Here is a 20,650-nt window from a genome sequence, read left to right on the forward strand (position 1 = left end):
CAAGCAAAGAAGATTTTCTGTCTGATTTCTTTATTTATTCCAAAATTATTTACAAGTGTGAAAAAAAATATATAAAAGAATATCAAAACAATGTGAGTCCAGAGCTCTTGCAAACTGTTTTTAGCCCTCCGCTGGGCTTTTGTTGCCCACCAACAGAAGATAAATCCGTCGATGCCTCGATTTATTTCGGAGGTAAATTTAAACCCGAGCCTCACAGAGCAGAGATGGCTTTGGCAGCTACACGTCTCCCCAGCGGCAGAGTCAGGTCAGTGATTGCAAGCACAACTTTAGGTTTGGCCAGAGCGGGCAGCTTCACCAACTCGTAAACCTAAATGTGCAGAAGAAAAAAGAAAAGTAACTGTTATTCTGAGAGGCGGTATTTCCCAAGAAACAGTAAGAATTTTATTGTGTTGCTCAAGGCTAATTGTCATTCTTTTTTGAGTGGGTGTGTTCCTGACCCTTGATCTGGTTTTCATGGGACACTTATTGTAAAATGTAACTAGAACAAAAGAAAAGAATTAAGAAATACTTTTTCTCAGAACTAGAAAAAGATGCTCCACTAAATCAGCTAAGTTGCCTCTGTCTTGCCTGTCAGTGCGCCCCAGGATGGCTGTGGCTACAATGTAGCTTGCCATCACCAGTGTGTGAATGGGTGGATGACTGAATGTGTAAAGCGCTTTGGGGTCCTTAGGGACTAGTAAAGCGCTATACAAATACAGGCCATTTACCATTTTTTGTCCATTACTCTTTTTTTCTCCTTTCTGTTATCAATTCTGGTTTGTTCTTGGCATTTTATTCCATTTCAAACTCTGCACATGTTTTGAAAATGTGGCAACCCTAACATTTCGAAGCTTGTAGGAGTGATTAATATCTCTTGCAAATGCAAGAAGCATCTGTGCTATGACCTTCAGACTCCCTCTTGATCTTATCAGAACACTCAGTCTTTAAAGGCAGTAGAACACTTGTAAGCAGGATTCCTGAACCCTTCCCGATAATATCTAAAGAAGCAGTCATCCTTCTCACTCCTTTATCTCCACCTGTCTGGCCTCTCCCCTCACAGCTCATAACTCACCATTGTAAAAGGCATGAACTGCAGGATGCTCCCACGGCTTCCCTGCTCCAGACACTCAACACACTCCTCCATGAAGCTCTGCACAAACTGGGTGTGAGGTCCAGCCATCTTTGAGCCAAGGATGGAGGAAATGAGGAGAAAAAGGTTGGCTAAAAGAAAGAGAACAGATGGTAAGTACTATCCTGCTGAATTATTTTATATCCCAAATCAAATCATCCCCAATATCAACACCACTGACAAGATGAGTAGTAGCTGCAGTGCACTGTTGGGCTGGGTGTTAGCATTCTTTGGCATGAACCACCCATCTAAATGTTTTGATGCATGTTTAATCATCCAGGTAAGCAAATCTGTTCATCAGGAGAGGATCTAACAAAAAAGGCTACGTCCAGATTAACCCAATCAACTTTCTAAATGTTATTGCTGATCAAGCGCTTTCATTTGTTGTAATGGCACTCCCTGATGACAGCAGTTTCCCAAAGCAGCACACTGCACTCTGCCACACTGCAGAAACTGCTCGACAAAGGTTCGAGTAAATAACAAAAAGCCTAAGAACCCCAGATCTTAATTTAAATGAGCATACACGGAAGGTGGTTGACCCAAGGTGGTCCCACCCCAGAAACCCAGACATTGTCGTGTTTATCGTTTGGCCCGTGAAAGTTTGGATGATAACCCTTTTTTGTGCCTTTTTAATAACACCACAGTGGATTTTCAGCCAAATAATCTGAAATACTTGACTGGAAAGAAGACTTTCACTTTGAATTTAAAGAGCTTAACACAAGTAGTGCATTAAACATTTAGGAATGACATCCATTTTAATATATGGTGCCCCATTTTCAGGTGCTCAAAAGTAATTGGACAAACTAACATAAAGTTAACTATACTGATTGCCGCAAGCGCCTTCAATTGCCGCTTATTAGTGGGTCTCTCTGCAGTGCTCACTTGGGTTGACTGACTTGGCCGCTGAAGAATATCCCGCTTCTTTGCCTCGAGAAACTCTTGGGCTGTTTTTTTCAGCATGCTTTGGGTCATTATCCATTTGCATCGTGAAATGCTGGCTAATCAGTTTTGCAGACTTTGGCTGATTCTGAGAGACAGCACAGCCCCATGCATTTAACACTTCATCCTGCTACTTCCATCAGCAGTCACACCATCAACAAATTTTCCATTGACGAAGGTGTCTCTTGATGGTAGACCTTTAAATGCTACGCCTACATCCTCAATGTGTTTTTGATGTGGTTATATGCTTAAAGGAAATAATTCTGTGATCACGCACTTTTGTTTTCTTCTGTGGTCTTTAACACTGTTTGGTTTTGCTGAGTTGACCACTTCATGCTTTTTTTTTTTTTTTTCCACCATCTCTCTAAGTTTTATTTTGATTTCCGTTAGTCTAATGAAAGTCTTCTCTGCTTGCATCTCTTTGGACTTCATTGTGAAAGCTCCAGTGATAAGACAAATACAAGTTCAACGCATGGAATCAACTACAGATATTATAAACTGTTAGTGTGTCATGATATAAAGAGGAAACAGGCCTCACCTAGTCATGAATCTGCTTTTCAGTAAATATCCAATTATTTCCAAGCCTCAGAAAATGGGCATTATGAATAAAAATGGTTGCAATTCCTAAGCAGTTGATGTAATACTTTTGTTAAACTTAAATGAAAGCTTAAAGCTTTTGCACTTTAATTACAACGTTTTGGTCTAAAATCTATTGTGTTGTTTTGCAGAGGCAAAAAAAAGGTTCTTTCTAATATATATATTTTTTTAAATCATGCAAATTTTAAAAAGTCACATTCATATAACATATAGCATTCTTGCTAACTTTAAACATGCAAAATATAATTCTCAGTAATGTCAGACATTTCTTTTAGCGTGACTTTGATTGAAAAAAAACAAACAAACATCACACTAAAATTCACTTTACATGAAAATAATGAGTGTCTTAGCTCTGTGTTTGGCCTTGCAAACATATTCAAGGGCTGGATGAGGTCCCATTGGGCCTTCAGAATTGGAGATCTTGTGGCTTTAATCACAGCAACATACCAGCCTCTCCAGTTTCACATCAAATCGTTTCCCTGATTAGTTAATTCAGGATTTTTCTTGAATTTGTTCATCGTAATTTAGACATTTCTATGAAAGAAATGGGGATGAGAGAAAAGAGATGCTGGCAAGATTCTCACCCAGGACTCGGTTGAGGGGGTCCCTCATGTTGACAGTGTGGAGCTGTGAGGCAGATAGAGAGCTGCTCATAGACCGGTCTCCTGCAGGAAGACAAGGAAGATGTGATGGATGAGTTGACAAGTTTCATTTTCGTTCTACTAATTTAGTCATTCGAGGAAATTTTATGCTCCCCCCCCAAAAAACAAACAAAAAAAAACATTTAAAAATCTAGAGGATGTGAAAAAGGAAGTTAAGGATCCGTTGACGGTTGGTTTCCACTGCAATCTTACATCATAATCATAATTCCTGGAATAAGACATTTCAATGATACTAAAAATGAAAAGATGATTTTTTTTTAAACAAAATAAATTAATTCTGATTTTTTTTCTTAACATGGAAAATAAATGTTTCTTTCTCCTTGCGCTAAAAGATGTATTTTATTCATAATAAAATTTTAAAAAGTCTATAAAGTGAGGCATCCGGCATTGATGAACGGTTTCTAAATGATTGACTTTACGTAGCAAGAAAACCAGTGTCACTTTCAGTCTTAACATCAAAGCATTTTTTTCCCTAAGTCATGCAACACTGAAGTTTGACATCCTGTGTGGGGGTTTCTGTGTAAAACTAAACAAGGGAAAATTTCCATAGCAGTTAATATAAATGCTCATTACTTTAAGTCATGTGAATAGCAGGGTGAAAGGGGTATGCTAACTGCACAATCGTTCAAAGCAAGAAGCACTGGATGGCAGCGTTCAAGTTAGAACCTGCTGGCAGCCAATGCACTTGAAGGATAATTAATGAGGAGGAAGACCAGTTCACAAAGCATTTTAAGTGCTTACTAGAAGTAACTTGCTGTTACAGTTCTGAAACTCTCTGGTATTACCACCATTATCATCCCCAGCTCAGACATCTGTAAACCACAGGCTTTATCATTTGACGGTGTATTCAAATCCAGGCACAAAGGGGCCTAACCTGGACTGGAAAGGGCTACAGGTTCATCCTCGTTGGAGCTGAGCAGCCGCATGAGTTTAGATGGTTGAGTGTCATCCAAGGGAAAGAGGCTGTTGTAGTCCTGCAGGGAATAATAAAGGAATCATGTCAGTATTTTTACACTCAAACACGTCCTCTTACAGAAAACACGTTCTCCTAATTTTACCAAGTTTTAAAATTTTTATTTTTAAAGAGCTTCTTTACCTCAATATCTTCTCTCTGCCTTTTGCGCTGGCGAGCTGAGAAAGAACCTTTGTGGTGAGAGGAGTAAGAGCTGAGTGCGCACCACACAGACAGCCTGAGGGGACATCCAGAGACAAAAGTCAAAACCGGAAGTCAAAAACGCCACAGCGACTGCTGCCCTTAGGGTATTAAGCTTCTCTTACTTGGCCAGTGCCTTTCCAGGTGGGTCTGCCAGGCTGCGCCAGTGGGCGGAGTCTGTGAGTAGATTGGGCAGTATGGTACCTAGCAGCGTGAGGGTGATCTGCTGGGTGTCCAAGCAGAAGATGCTGTAGAGTAACTCTACCACTCGATTGGCCCACTCCTGCCGTGTCTCCTTTAACAGTTCCTGTGTTAAGAAACAGTTTCATGTTTTCACAAACTGGACATTGATTTGAATAAAATGAGATTAGTGACCATTAGTGCAACGGAATAATGTCAACAGTGTTTTATGCACAAATGTTTGCACAACCGACAACACGGACTCCTACGAACACTATTTAAGGTCAATGACGTGCAAAGAAACCGCTACAGGCTTGGGTAAAAAACAAGTACATAAATACATCACATATTCGTCAACATTTTATGAGGAAATTAATGCATGCAAAGCTTTTCTTTATCTAATGTAACCACATTGGTTTCACTAACGTCTTTGCTCTGGCTCGATGTTCTCACTTTTTCTGCTTAAATTTCAAAATTTAACTACGTTTCTGGCTAACGGTTGCTCAAGTAAAATTGTAACACATCAAGGAAGCCAATAAAGAAAATCTTCAAGTTAAAAAATAAATAAATAAAAATCATTCGCCTTTAAAGATCGATAGTGTTGCCGATGGTCACTGCATAAACCATCAGACCTTTTATCCGCGTACCTTGACCAGATTGTTAGTGAACCAGAAGACACCTCCCATGTTGAGAAGACTCTCGAACAGATGCAGAGCTCGGCTGTCCACCCAGCCTTTACGCAGCACTGCCTGGAACTGTTTGCTGAGGGCCGTATGGATGGGTTCTTTGGGTGGCAGCAGGTTGCGGTAGGGGATCGGCTCCTGGCCCTCCACTGGGGACCGCAGGGTGGCACCCGTCTGTTGGAAGACATCGGCGCACATGTGCTCCATGATGGAGCTCATTATGATCACGCTGGTGAGATTGTGGAAGAAAATGTTACTTTTAACTCGGGTGATGAGAGACGGAGAATCAAACTGAATCCAGAACAAGGAAATTTCTCAGAATTTGTAAAATATAAAGTCGGTGGGTGCTGGTGTGGATGTGCTCTTTATGCGTTTGTACCGTTCATTGTAAAACTGCAGAGTGTTCTCCCCATAAAGTGGCGTTACAAGCTGCCGGATCATAGTCTGGGGCTTCTCCCTCTCATCTCTTCCAAGCATCCGGACATGGGCTACCAACCATGCAACCGCACAGATGGCCATGCTGCACACTTTGCCCTTGATATTGTCAGTAATCTTCTACGCTTGCAATGGCAGCACCCAGGAAAGAGGAAGGATGTGATTAGCAGAATGAAGAGAAGGAAGGGTTAGAGACGGTCGAATTCTGACTAAAATGGGCATCCTCCCACTTTGCATTAGAAAACAAAGTTGAAAGGAATAGGGAAGAAGCGACAAGTTGGCTACACCTATTAGACGTCACTAATGATGCGCGTTTTCACAGCTTTTTTTTTTTACTCAAGTAGTCTCGACATATTCAGTGGAAAATGTCAAGTCATGACTCAACGAAATACAAGGGTGGGAAGGGTTGAAACCTGAAAATCATATGAGATACTTAGTCAAAGGAGCTTGCAAAGAAAAGCATCTGGACTTCTTTAAGACGCTTTTCTTTGCTAGCACCTTTGACTACGATCACCTGGATGACTGAGAACCTTCACAGACATGAGATACTTAGGAAACCACAAGAAATCTTTATTACCCACAGGAAGGAAAAATAGTGAAGCTAGACAAACCTGGACCGCCTCTACAGAAAGCACACCATTCTCCCATGCATTCAAGACTTCCAGTATGGCCGCTGGAATGCTAAGGCAGATCTCATGCCATTTCACCTGCCTGTCACAAGGTTAGGAAAAAAAACCACATTCAGAGCATTGCTGGCCACGTTTAAGACATTTCTAAACACTAAATAAGTGCAAGTTAAAATCAGAAACATTTATGTCAAACAAAAATACAGTACAGTAAAAAACTGTGCTCTTTTACGTCTATCATAATTGTTATTCAGGCATGTAAATGAAGTTCAGGGTGTTAAGCAACTTCATGACGGGGTTGAGTATGCCACCATCTAAAGAAAAGATCTAAAGTTAATTACCGCAGCAATGCCAGGCAACATCTGCACTGACTGTAAATGATTCATTTACAGATTTCACTCACACTAGTTTCATCTCTGATGAGTTGTTCAGCAGGGTCACTAGGCTCTCCACTTTCCCAGGCTCGGGTCTGAAGCAGGGGTTTTCTGGGTTCAGAGTCTTGCCCTCTTCAGGCATACATGTCTGCAGCCACGTTTCGAAGAAGGGCGTCTCTCCTGAAGGACTGGGGTCTGATAGGATCACCTGGACAAAAGTCAGCTGATCACAATCTGCTCAAAAAGACAGTATCTCTACTGTTTATTATTTTGAGGTGACCACCACATTTTTCTCCCTTTTTAACGCTAGCGAAGACCTTTATAGAATATTTTAATATGCAAAAAAGCCTTGTTGCTTAATACAGATGCAAAGTAAGTCTGTCCACAATTAACATAGTTAAGACTTGAATTTTCAACGACATAAAACTAATTTTTACATCGCAGGGCCACATACAGCCTACCAGAGAAATCCCCTTTCTGTCAGCATAAAGAAGTTTAACTACACATTTAACTCCTGAGATCTCTTAATAAAAGAAAAAGGAAAAATTCTCTTTTAAAAAAAAATATTTTGTCAAGATAAAGAAATGTTGCAGTTGTAAATTAAAGAAATTCTAAAATTAAATTAAATTTAAAACTCTTTGGGCTTAAATTGTAAGAGATGTGTAAAATGACATTGGAATTGTTGGCAGCTCTGTGTAATTATTGCCCTGTAAGTATAAAAGCTTTCGTTAATTCACAAAAACTGTTTTTTTAAAACAGTGGATTCACTGTAAAATTATATATAAATAAAGTAATTTCTATAGTATGCAGTAAAAAAAAAAACATTTCATACACATCTATTACCTAATTATAACAGTGCAGCATGAATGACGATGGGCAATGTCTTTATCAGTAGCAAAAGTTTTAAAACTTGTGAAAACAGAAAGTCTTCTGTTACATTTTCCAAAGCCGTCCAGCGAGCTGCAATAAAGCCATTCCTGGGCTGTTTTTGTGCACTTGAACTTTGTCAAACTGAACTAACCTCAGATCCATATGTCTGCACCACGTGGCAGAGCATGAGGAAGGAGATGTCGAAGAGCAGAGCCCGTACAGACGCAGACTTGGCTAACGGAAAGGAGGAGAACATCCACAGTGTTAGTATCCCACTGAAAGATCGTGTGAATGAAAGAAGAAATTCCCTATTCGGAACATGCCACTCTTGTATTTGAACTCACATCCTTCCCCGCTGATGTGCTTGGGAAACTCATTAAGCCTGGAACAAAACAGGGGGATGAAACATTACACAGTAACACACGAAAACTTCACGTTCAAGATGACGTTGCACATAATCTCCCAACACTTGAACATTGCCGGTCTTCAAAAGCGTAATTTACTCACTTAATGAACTTCCGGGCAAAGGATTTGAGTTTCCCAGTGGCTGCTGCTGCAGCCAGGAGCAGATCTAGGCTCTTCCCAGACAACATGTGGCCAAGAACACCGAGCAGACCCTCAGGAGACTTAGAGTGGTCTGCATCTACTGTCTAATGAACAAAGATGGAAAACTTATACTCGTATTTTTAAAAAACAAACAAACACTAAGCTGTTGTAATGTTGTGACCTTTAAAACACATTGATTCTGATATTTTCAGACATTAGGTCTCATTGGTTGTGGATCACTTTTACAATCATATACATGATTCTCTGAACCTTCTTTGGCACTTCTGTCAATGGCCAACACTACATCTGCATTTTGATATAATTTAATTAAAAACATGCACAATTCAAACATGGTTATGGGGTGCTACCTTGAGAATATTGGTAACAGTGGGCTCCGCCCTCAGGATGAGGCCTGGGTTAGGCTGGATGTTAGCATTTTCTGCAGTCTTTAGCCTGGGGGCGAACTCCCTGTCCTCGGTCCTGAATCAAATTTGCAGGGGGAGAAGGATAAAAAGGGACGGGGAAGAGGATGGGGATAGGATGGAGGTGTTGGGGGAAATGACATGAATATAGTGGATAAAATTCCATTCTCATTTCTCATCAATATAATTAAAATTTTTAAAAAGAAATATAGGTAATCTTTGTCCTAAAATATCCATAATCGCATGTTTTCTGATAGCAGAGAAACCCATACCGCTTTGATGTGAGGTTAACTGTATTTGAATCCGACAGCAGCCCGAGTTTATTACACTCTGTCAGGAGCATTCCAAGGCAATCACAGCTACGTAAAGAAGCAAAAGGGAAAAAAATTAAAAAAATTGGAACATCGTTGAACTTGGTATATACAGGTAAACATAAACAGCTATACTATTAGAATACAAGATGGTAAATGGAAGATGGGTAATAATTTTAATAATAGCCGCTTTAACAATGTCACAGACGGCAGCACCTGAATATAAAAGATATTTAATTACTGCCATTTCAGTTCAACTCAATTATATAATGTCAAATCACAAAAACAGTCACCTCACGGTGCTTTATATTATAAGGTAAAGACCCCTGCAGTAATACAGAGAAACCCTAACAATCAGATGACCTCCTATGGGCAAGCACTTGGCGACACTGGGAAGGAAAAACTCCCATTTAACAGGAAGAAACCTACGGCAGAACCAGGCTTAGTAGCTATAGCTGCTTGTGTTATCTATATAATCTTATTATGAGATCAGGGGCATCTCCAGTGACATTTACGAACACTTACTTGCATCTCTGATCTGCTTTGTCCAGGAGTGGCGTAAGCTTAAGTAAGTACTGAAATGCTATGTTCACATCCTCCATGAAATCCTGGGAAAAACGTTTGCAACGATTGAAAGTGACAAAGACAGTTTATGACATTACACACCCAGCGCTCAATATCTAGGTGTTAACTTCCAATACAAAGATCAGTCAGGCATTTACTTTACCTGTCCTCTGTCACTCTGAGGATATTTCTTTAGTCGGAGTAGAACTTGTGGGATCTGAGATTAAGAAATCACAAGTTAATTTCATCTGATTTCTGTGAAGGGTAGACAGTAATATTACTACCAAATCAGTTTCATGCAGACAGCTCAGAGGGGAGATTTAAAAATCACCGCACAAAATTTTGCACACTATTCCTTCTCTAAACTACAATAAAAATCCACAACAAACAGAGTCAAGGAAGCAGGCAATGATATAAACAACAAGTAAAAGCAGCAAAAGACAGACAAAAAGACAACAGAAGACCAAGTTTTCCTCGTTGAAGTGGATCTAACCTTAAGGAAAGTAAAAGCAGTCCATTTAAGCTCCTCTGTGCCCTCTGGTGACTCAATGAGGCCAGTGAAGCAAGCTTTCCATATCTCCAGGACAAAAAGGGGAGCAGGGATTCTCTGATGGGAATAGAAAGATTCCATTTGCATCACACAAAACCTCACCAGGAAAGGCTGCGTAATACTTTGGCCAAAAGCTGAACATTTTCTTTTTTGTGTGTAATGAAATTCCTTTGTCTTATAAAATCTGTCAGTCTAAATTTTTACAGTTTTTTTCCACAGCTTAGTATTCACCTGCATTCTTTTGATCATCATTAACTGCTCCACCAGTGGCTGTATCTCTCCTGTCAAATTCATAGTGCCTTCCAGCATGATGAAGGCATGAACTGATGGAAAAGAGGCATAAACTGGAGGGTCACTCTGCTCAGACAGCATCAGGGGAATACTGAAGAAGAGAGTGAAGAAATCGGCACAAAGAAGTCAGATGGGACGCTTGAAACTATTGTCAAATTAGGATCATTTGCTCATTATTAACATGTCAGCCTCACCTTTTTACTAGTGACAAGCTCTCCTCTAATTTAGTATGCAGTTTTGAGTTAGTCACACTACTAAGACCATCTGTCAAATTAAGCACAGCTTGCTCTACATTGCTCCAGGAACCTGTGGAGGAAAAGCAGCAGCAGAAACAGTGTTTAGATGCCACGCTCGGCACAAAAACACACATTCAAGATTTGGCCAAAAATGACAGTTTTAGCTTAAGTGAAATTTTTGAATCACTATGGCTGACTGCCAATAATTTTGCCAATTGCCAGATTCCACACATATGCAGGTGTTTGCCTTAGAATTACTTAATATTAAAAGGTAAATAAACTGCCAATAAACTTTTGAGAGCATGTTAATAGAGCCTCGGGTAATTTATACACTATTGTACTGATACATCAGCAGATTACAGCCAGACTTCACTGAGCACAACCCTGTGTGTAAACAAATACCCACACACACTTCTATACCTTGGTCCTCCAATCTGGCAATGTGGACCAAAGCTCTGTTCTTGGTGCTGTTCATCAGACTCTGGAGCCTTTCCTGGCAGGCTCCAAGACTGGTCTCTGTGCTGGCTGATGGACCCAGTTCTCTGAGCTTCTCACAGTACCACGCGCAGCCCTGCAGCAGCCACACTACCACTGCCAGCAGAGCCCGACAAAGCCCGATGCATTCCTCTGTTTTTCCGTGACAGCTGGATCAATAAGAGACAAGAAGCAGTGACATTTTAAACAAGATACACACTCACTGGTCCCTTTATTAGGTACACCTTGCTAGTACAGGGCTGGATCTCATCGGCTTCATGGTTTGTCGTGTTGTTTGATGTGTTGTGCATTTAGAGATACTCTTCTGCAAACCTTGGTTCTAAAAAACATTTCTGCATCCATCAGAATTTTAAAAGACGTGAATTAGATTCATGCAGATGCATTAGAAACACTTAACATACCTAAGGCGATGGCAGAACATGTCCATTATTTCTAACAGTGACTTGACACAGAGCTCCCGGGAAAAATCATCAAACTGTCACAGAAAAGACAAGTATTAAGATCATTCACATTTTCTTATAGTAAAAATAATTTTGCATTGAGTATTGTCATGCAGAAAACTACCTTGCTGATAGCCATAAGCACACTGGAATAAGACACCATCTATGGCAAGAGAGGAGACAAATAACAACATGCGAAACAACCAACAAGGTTAGATAATCTTCTCAGTTTCACACGTTTTAATTTGCTTTTTAAAAAAAAAAAAAAAATACAAGTGCTTTATCTCACCTGTGAACTTATGGCATATTTGAGATAAGACAAGATGAGTGGGTTAGGGGATGGTCCAATCATCGCCTGCTCCATCAAAGCCTCTGAATTATATACAAGGAACAGTTAGAGCAACTTTAGAAAACACAAGAACCGGTATACTTAAACAGACTACTACCAACCTGCAAGGTTGAGATAGTCCCATGTTACTCCCTTTGGGAAGTTTTTCTTGATGTTGATGGCCCACTGGTAGTCACTCCAACGATCTTTCCAAGCCTGCAGAATGGCTTGCTTCAAATTGACCATTTTCATCCTGGCGGGGGAAAAGATCAATAAAAATGGCCACCATTCAGTCACTGTTCGTTTTTTCGCTGTAACACTCAAGCTTATTTTACACTATTTCCTAGCTACGTTAGCTCATGCTATTTGCTAATGAAATAGTTAAAGAAAACTTCTCCTGTCGGATACAGAAAACAAACAGTTTTCACAACAAATTAACACCAAAACGAGTCTTAAAGCGGTGCTAAATCTGATACCTACCTGACGCTTTGAGTTTTTAGAAGCTTACGCTAAAATATATTTGTTTATATAGGACCCCAGCTTCACGACGCAAGAAGCGACGTTTTTGTTTTGAAAGACGTCCCCGTTCATTGGTTAATCTCCTGACGTTTCAGTATTCTTCGCGCGGATTGGTTGAAGGGGAATACCGGCAGAGCTCCGCTCGACTAGCAGCAGATGACGCTGTTTACAAAGGTAAGAATCATGGCTCGGCCACTGTATTTATACCCCTTTCTATACATAAGGAAATGAAGGCAGCAAAAATGTTGTTGTGCCTTCCAGCTAAAGGTAAAACATGAAACCAAAGAACTGAATCATTTTCTAATATAAACAGCTATTTTAGCCTGACCCCTGTGATGTCTTGTTAGCCGTTTGCAGTGTCGTTTTGTTTGTTAGTGAAAATGAAGGAAAGTATAGTTCTTGCAGAGGCATGACTTAGTATTTTTTGTGTTATGCAACTTTTTGTTTCTACTCCTTTAAATTTTGGAGGCAAATACAGGACTTTATACACCACCTCATTTATTGGAGATTTTAGCTAGGTTTAGTTTACTCAGCAGTATGAAGACCAAGTAAAACTAGCTACAACTACCATATTAAACTTGTTTACACAATATTGATTTGGTGATATTCTGAAATGAATCCTTATGGCTAATAAGTGCTTTTGCTTTAGGTATTTTTTAGAACAAATTTTTCTGATATACTTGCAGTTTTCCAGGCCAATGATGTATTTACTTATAAATTTCAGCAGCCCCATGTGTGTAGGTGTTATTATTATTGCTTTTTTATGACATAACAAACCTAAAATAAACCCAAACTTAACTTAGTAACAACTAGAGTTTGTTTCCACGTTAACTGATTTTTTCTTGTACTTTTAGCTGTAAAATGATGACATAAGTTATACCTGATATAACTAAGTTTCATTTATTTTGTTTGATTATTTCATCCATGCATACAGTGAAATGCATTGTTGTCTTACATAACCACCTCATTCAGCTGTGTGATTCACTACCTCGGTGTACCTCTTTTGTGTGTGCCAGTCCAGTCCCTTTCAGCAGGATTTTGTTTATTATGTCAGAATGTTGAGGTGAAAAAAAAGAAGCAAAACAGGACATGTGTCTTTACAACAGTTCACACTCTTAGAAAGCCAGAAAGAAACAAGGCTGGAATAAACTATGAGCACATGTGGAAATGGCTCCTTTATTTAGATTTAAATAAATAAACAATCTGGTTACTCACAAAGCACATGCTCAAGAAGAAAATATATTCAGAACAATGCTGAAAGTGGCACTGGTATTTAAAAAAATTCTACTCAGGCAGGGGTTTCTCTATCTCCTTTTAACTTTTGAACTCAGTTGTATTTCATGCTAAAAGGGATACTGTTCTCTATATCAAAACCACCCAACTACTTCTGCTAGGGAATATCCTGTATTGAGTTTATGACTACAAAGACCCTTATTCTGCCTGACACTGGAGACGGTGTCCTGATAGAGCGAAGTCTGTGTCCTGGGACGGCCCTGTGCCAGCCAGCAAGAGATGATCCATGCGTCCTGGCGTTGTCTTGGTAGGTGAGGGTTGGAGAGATTATGAAGCTGTGAGGTGTGTGTGTGCAGCGGTGAATTTGGGCAGAGTGATCTTATCCCCTCTGCCTTCTACATAGTGGAGAGCTGCATTAGTGGAGGGTACTGAGAGATTTGAGTCTACCCCTGGGGAGACCAGAGAGACTGAAGTCACAGCTCTGTGTCTGTTCTCATGACTTCACTGCCGGGACAGACCCAGTTTTGCTGACTCTTATTTTTCTTCTATGTAACCTATTGAGTAATCCCATTATAATGGGACTCACTAGTGTTTAGTTTGTGGTGCTCAAAGTCTCCCAGGATTACCTGGATGTAGATACTTTCACTATGAAAGAACCCTGTATTGACAACTTATCTAATTTTGAAAATGGCACATAGTTTTTAAAGTATTATTTTCAGATGCTTATTATTTTTTAAAACTAAATTTTTTAAAATTCTCTCAACACCACCAATACCTTTCAGCTACATAATAATGAGATAAACATAAGCTACTATCTCCAAACACCAGCAATTAACAGTGAAACAATGTGGATTATGTGTTGCGTTGTGTTTTGTGTAATCAATTTATCAAATCCATTAGGGCCCATTGCTTAATAAACCATAATCATCCACCTGTACGGGATGCACAGAGAAGCAGAAGATAATGATCCCTATGAAAGAGCAGAACTAAATAAATGTGATATTTCATAGCATGTGTTTTTATTAGATCTTTATATCTGTTATACTTCTCTATTCTGTTTTTTTTAAACACAACATTACTGTCATTCATTCTCTCCTGGGGCCTCTGGGCACACCGAGATAATTACCAAGGGTTCAGAAGCAGGAAATGAGAGTGGCCCTCTCCTGTCCCCCCAGGTCGTCCAGTGATGTTGCTTCATGAATCAGGATAGACTAGAGGCAACTACTGTAACCAAGAGAAGCTAAGCACATGATGTGTCAGTACGTTTAATGTTGCATACAGCTTCTTTCTCTCAGGTTTGAACTCAAAATGAAAGTCTTTCTGGAGGGTGATGTAGAAACAGCAGCTTTAACATAGGTGAACAATAAAGTGAGAGACATGAACATCTGGTTAAAGCTGTTAAAGTCATGGCAACCGACTTTGGGAATAACATGTGTATGGGGAGGCTTTCTAAATATGATGACCCACTCTTGTAATACAAACAATGTACATAGGAAAAGCACAGTTGCAGTAAATAACATTATAACAAATTTATATGCACTAAACATTCACCTTCCACTTCATTAGTTACACCTTGTTAGTTGTGGGTTTGCCTTCAGAACTGCCTTAATTCTTCATGGCATAGATTTAACAAGGTGAACATTCCTCAGGGATTTTGGTCCATACTGACATGAGAGCTTCATGTTATGTTATACTGAGATCTGGTGACTGTGGAGTCCATTTGAGGACAGTGAACTCATTGTGATGCTCAAGAAAGCAGTTTGAGATTATCTGAGCTTTGTGACATGGCATGCTATCCTGCTGGAAGCAAGCAGCCATCAGAAGATGGGTACACTGTGGTCATAAATGGACAAACAGGAACAACATTCTGGTGGTGTGTTAAATGATGCTCTGTTGGTAAAAGTAAAAGTATTCCTTACATCATTATATTACCTCCAGACTAAATCATTGACACAAGGCAGGAGGGCTTCACGCTTTCATGCTGTTTATGCCAAATTCTGAGTCTAGAATTTGAATGTTGCTGCAGAAACGGAAACTCCTTGCAACGTTTTTCCAATCCTCTATTGTCCAGTTTTTTTTAGCCTCAGTTAGCTGACAGGAGTAGCACCAGGTATCATTTTATGCTGCTGTAGCCCATCTGCTTCAAGATTCAGTTTGCTGTACAAGAGGTACTGTTCTGCATACCTTGGATTTAACAAGTGATTGTTTGAGTTGCTGTTGCCATCTAGTCTGCCCATCCTCTGATCTCTAACATAAATAAGACATTTTCAACCAGAGAAATTTACTCTATGGATATGTTCTCTTTTTCATACCATTTTCTGTGAGCCCTACAGATGGTTGTGTGGGAAAATCCAAGCAAATGAGCAGTTTTTGAAACAAGCCCGTCTGGCACTAACAACCATGCCACCTCCAAAATCACCTTTCCTCTCCATTCTGATCCTCGGCTTAGACTTCATCAGGTTGCCTTGACAATGTCGAAAAGACTAAATGTGTTGAGTTGTTTTTACCCATATTATATCTGTCTTACTGATGTGTATAGTGAAGTTGAGGATAATAATTTTGCTAAAATAAAACAATAAACTTGTCATTTGATATAATAGAGAATTTCAAAATTTTGCCATTTCTAGTGTTTGTATTACAGCGCATTTATAGAACAGACAAAGAGCCCAAAATATCAGGAATAATAGCCCACGCTTTAAGAAAAAACACACACACACACTTGGAACTACAACATACAACTGAGGACTGTAGCACTAACAAAATACCTGTAGCTAGCAAAATTCTTTTATTATTATTATTATTTTTAATATATGCAGTCTTTTAACGTCTACTGGGGCACGGCTTACAGCCGTGGGCTTTTTACACAGGATGACAAGGATGGGTTGTAGGATAAGGCTGTTGTGTCTCTTCCATTTGGGCTACTACAAAACACATCTCAGTAATTGGATAAAGTCCCATCACACTTCAGGATCAGTTTGTACTGTCACTCAGCAGCGCTTTCAACTGGTTTTATTTTCATTTGTCTGACTAGAGACTGCTCTGGCATACAAACTGTTGTGAAGTGTCTGCTTGTAAAAAATACATTGCGTGTCTTTATAGGATATATTTATTTATACCTCACTTCAATATAGTAATATCTGTCTCTAGATTATGTTGCTGCTATCATATTAAATCGTTGTCTGTTTTTATATAACATTATATTAACCATTTTTTGCAGCATTCAATGAGCTTTGAACTACTTTCCATCTAGTAATATTCTCAGTCATAGTAACACAGATTTCAGAAGTATCTTTCATTGAGTGATACTACCACAGCAGCTAATCAAGAGTACTTTGAATATTGAAATGCTGGCGAGGGATTAGAGCCACATGTGGTTTGACACCAAAGAGCTTTATATAGCTGCTTCAACACAGTTTTCCCCCATTTTACTGTCATCAGCAATTCAGCCTACAGGGAATGTGTTCCAGCATTATTTATAACTAGTCTATATGGGCTAGGTGGCAGAGATCCTAGCCAGGCTATGTCTTGCATCCTTTCATATAGTTTAATTACATTTTAGTAGGTGTAAGAGTTTATTTTTTTTAGATCATATCAGTAAATGTTTCTGTCCAGACCCCAGCTGGCTTCTTCGTCTATTCCCTGGGAGTCACAGAGGGGACATTCCCATGGGATCCAGGTTGTCAAGTCTGTTGCATAATTCAAGTCATTCTATCTATCTAGCTATCTGGCTATCTATTGTAGGCTGAAGCCTATCTGTGCTATCACTGGGTGAGAGGTGGGATTCACCCTGAACACGCAGACACTGACAACATAAACACTTACGGCCAGTTTAGACTCAACAGCTAACCTTCATGCATGCCTTTGGACTATAAACTCCACACAGAATGGCAGCAGGTACCGACCTGATAACAGCTAACCACTGCACTACAAAATACAACAATTAATGGCGGTGTATTGTAATAGTAACAAAAGCATAGGCTGTTTACAGTATTTTTTGTTTTTTACATTTTTAAGTTATGCATGTTGAGATGTGTTTGAAATAAATTGTTTTATACATCAGGACTCCATAAAAAATCATCTGGTCCATAGCAGGTTTTAAAATGATGGTATTACAATCAAAGATGAGCTACAAAGCATGAAATATTACACTGTGTCGTTATTTGTCTAACAAACCCTAATCCAAAATGTGGGCACAGTATACAGCATATGCTTCAATAGCTTCTAGAAAGACCTTCAGCAGCAATAACTTGAAGTAACTGTTTTCTGAATGACTTTATCAGTCTCTTGCATCATTGTGGAGGAATTTTGGCCCACTCTTCTTTACAACATTGTTTAATTTCATTGACGCACGTGGGCATTTGTTCATGCACAGCTGTCTTATGGTCCCGCCACAGCATTTCATCAAAAGTGAAGTCTGGACTTGTAAATACACCCTTACTGCTTCCAGAGGAGAATCAAATGCACTTGATTAACTGATCATGGGGAAGTGTGAGCACCTCCATAAAAGCAGACGATTTGGCAGTTTGCAGGTCTGGAGCATGCAGGTCTGTGTTAGCAAAATGCCAACTAGGAAATACATCATTAATGAACTTAAAGAAGCAACTGCTGTTTCCAATCAATCTGAGAAGAACTGTATGGCCATTTGAAGTTTTTCATTCTAGAGTGGGATTTATTATTTGTCGTGGAAAACAGTTGAGACAGTTGCTAATACTCCCAGGAGTGGACGTCCCAGCAAATTCACCCCAAGGTCAGACCGTACAAATCTCAGAGAAATTGCAAAAAACCCACAGGCTACATCTTAGACTCTACAGGCTTCTGTTAGCTTAAAGTTGTTAAATGTTAACATTCATTACACTGTAAATGTGATTTTTTTTTTGTAGTGGTTGACAAGAGAAAACCTTATCTATCTTACAAGAACACTGCAGCATAACTTGAGTTTGCAAAATTGCATGAACAAACCACAAGAGTTTTAAAAAAGTGCCCTGTTTCGTCATAATGCACAACATTAAGGTTCCCAAAACCAAACACAGTATAAAAACATGAACACCTCACATCAACTGTCAAGCACGGTGGTGGACAGTTGATGGTTTGGGTTTGTTTTGCAGCCACAGGACTCAACAGGAGTCAACCATGTACTCCTCTGTATACCAAAGTAATCTAGAGTCAAATATGAGGCAGAAACTGAGTCATGCCACAGGACAGTGATCTCAAGCTCAGCAGAATACTATAACAGAGTGACTGAAAAAGAAAAGAAAAACAAGGTTGTTGTAATGACCCAGTCAAAGTCTGTTGTCAGCCCGATTTGAGACAGCTGTGTGTGGATAAATATCCACAAGCTGCAATGAAGTAAAGCAACATTGTGAAGAAGAGTGGGTCAAAATTCTTCCACTATAATGTGAGAGACTGATGAAGTCATGCAGAAAGTAAATACTTCAAGTCACTGCTGCTAAAGATGATTCCATAAGCTACTGAATCATGGGGTTTATTTAATTGTCCACACATAGCTTTTGCATTTTGGTTCAGTTTTTGTTAAATAAACCTATCCCCACTGACTGCATGTCTTTGGACTGTGGTAGAGAGCAGCAATACCTAATACCCACTGGGAGAACATGCAAACTCCACACAGAAAAGCCCTGTCCGGGTGGTCGAGTCAGACCCGGGACATTCTTGCTGCGAGGCATCAGTGCTAACCACTGCGCTAACACCTACTACGTGAATATTTTAGAATTAACAGATAGTGCATTTTTATTTTACCACGATTTTAGGTTAATAGTGGCATATTCTACAGTTAAAGCTATAAAAATACAAAACAATTTTTATTTCATCATAATTTACCAAACTTAGAAGAAATAAAACCTCACATCCCAGCACTGACCGAGCATGACTGACTTGCCTGTAATTAATATACGGATTTGGAAAATTACTTTTAGCTAATAATTTTGGTCCCATGATACATTGTCATATGTGTTTATATATAAACACATATAAATAAGTGAGAGCAAAATTTACTTGAGAAATTTGAGCAATTTGTTAGGGTGGATAAACGGAGGCCACAAAATACTTAGCATAGCAAGAATTCAATGGGATTTCAGTTGCTCGGGATAATTAAAACTGAAGTCAGAGTCTCCCTGTCCCAGTAGGCTACATTTTATCCTGACATGCCCTTAATTATCCAGGACCTCTTGATGTCTAATCCTACTGAGGAAGTACACCAGTTTGACATCTCAGTCCTCTAAAGACGGCTCATTTTCAGTGTTAAGTTTAACTGGCTTCCACGACCCCTGTTACAGTTGATCACTTTAAGTAAAGTTTCACATTTTCTATGTATTTCTGATACTAAGCAATGCAAAGCACAGCATACACTCCCTAGTCCATGTTATATAATCAAAGTTGGCAAAAGCTTTCAGTACAGCCTCTGTGATCCTGGTGTCAGTTAGTGCTGAGGCCCAATGCCTGATCTCAGCACAACCAGCGGTCAGCAACGTTAACCCTATAACTGGACCTCAATGTGTGTGACTTAGTCACCCCAACTTATGGCCACAGATCTCATCCAAATTACAGATAAATACATGTTTCCTTTCAGTGTAGCTGCTGTTGTCAGTATGCCACTATTGTATTTGTAACTTCTGCTTTGCACACTCTGTGTGTCTTGTTAGGAGGCGATCTTTGTGATAGCTCTGAAGAATTATGTCAACCCACTAACCACCAGCAGTGCACCTGTTAACAGTTGCACAATATTGTTTATGAAACCTGTATTCCCAATTTCAAATGTTTTATACAAACAATAAAATACAACATTGGCTGATATTATCTTATAATGACTTTGTTACTTAGCCTAGTTATTTTGTATGTCAAGGCTGTACCTTCCTTTAACCCAATGACAGCTGCGATGGCTCCAGCCCCCAACTTTGAATTGCATATGGAAGAAGATGGATGGAAAAAATTTAAGGACCCCAACAAAATAAATCGCTTTAGATAATTCAGAGTTTTCCCTTTCAAATAGCAGCGAAAAACTTATTCAGTGTTGTTTGGGCTTTAATCAGCAGTGGAAGTCCTTAAACTTAAAA

The 20,650-nt window shown here is 39.4% G+C and overlaps 1 protein-coding gene across 2 annotated transcripts; it reads right to left on the bottom strand.

The window, feature by feature from the left end:
• Positions 1-2: 2 nt before the first annotated feature.
• On the bottom strand, positions 3-12,546 carry med24 (mediator complex subunit 24). 2 transcript variants are annotated; one of them, XM_086303194.1, is made up of 26 exons: positions 12,312-12,546; positions 11,954-12,084; positions 11,793-11,875; positions 11,628-11,666; positions 11,465-11,538; positions 10,989-11,212; positions 10,527-10,638; positions 10,273-10,423; positions 9,985-10,098; positions 9,655-9,708; positions 9,453-9,535; positions 8,889-8,975; positions 8,563-8,662; positions 8,156-8,298; positions 7,993-8,030; positions 7,800-7,882; positions 6,808-6,986; positions 6,390-6,489; positions 5,723-5,898; positions 5,308-5,572; positions 4,606-4,787; positions 4,424-4,517; positions 4,202-4,301; positions 3,250-3,330; positions 1,073-1,221; positions 3-328 (listed from the first exon to the last, which is right to left on the bottom strand). In XM_086303194.1, the coding sequence occupies exons 2-26, from the start codon at positions 12,081-12,083 to the stop codon at positions 212-214; spliced, it is 2,958 nt and encodes a 985-aa protein (XP_086159320.1). In that variant the 5' UTR covers position 12,084; positions 12,312-12,546; the 3' UTR covers positions 3-211. The 2 variants fall into 2 exon arrangements, with proteins under 2 accessions (XP_086159320.1, XP_086159319.1); XM_086303193.1 differs by having other exon boundaries at positions 8,563-8,674.
• Between the last annotated feature and the right edge of the window lie 8,104 nt (positions 12,547-20,650).

Source organism: Aulonocara sp. 'chitande type north' Nkhata Bay, linkage group LG8 (assembly GCF_057382095.1).
Source record: "Aulonocara sp. 'chitande type north' Nkhata Bay isolate Kocher_YH1m ecotype deep benthic linkage group LG8, A_spYH_male_GT1.1, whole genome shotgun sequence".
Lineage (NCBI taxonomy): Eukaryota > Metazoa > Chordata > Actinopteri > Cichliformes > Cichlidae > Aulonocara > Aulonocara sp. 'chitande type north' Nkhata Bay.

Excerpts from the sequence above, each read along its gene's own strand:
- med24 (XM_086303193.1), bottom strand. The coding sequence starts at position 12,083 with ATGAAAATGGTCAATTTGAAGCAAGCCATTCTGCAGGCTTGGAAAGAT. Across the intron at positions 11,667-11,792 it reads AATATGCCATAAGTTCACAG|ATGGTGTCTTATTCCAGTGT; the intron begins GTGAGATAAAGC and ends CTCTTGCCATAG. Across the intron at positions 8,976-9,452 it reads AAAGCAGATCAGAGATGCAA|CTGTGATTGCCTTGGAATGC; the intron begins GTAAGTGTTCGT and ends TTCTTTACGTAG.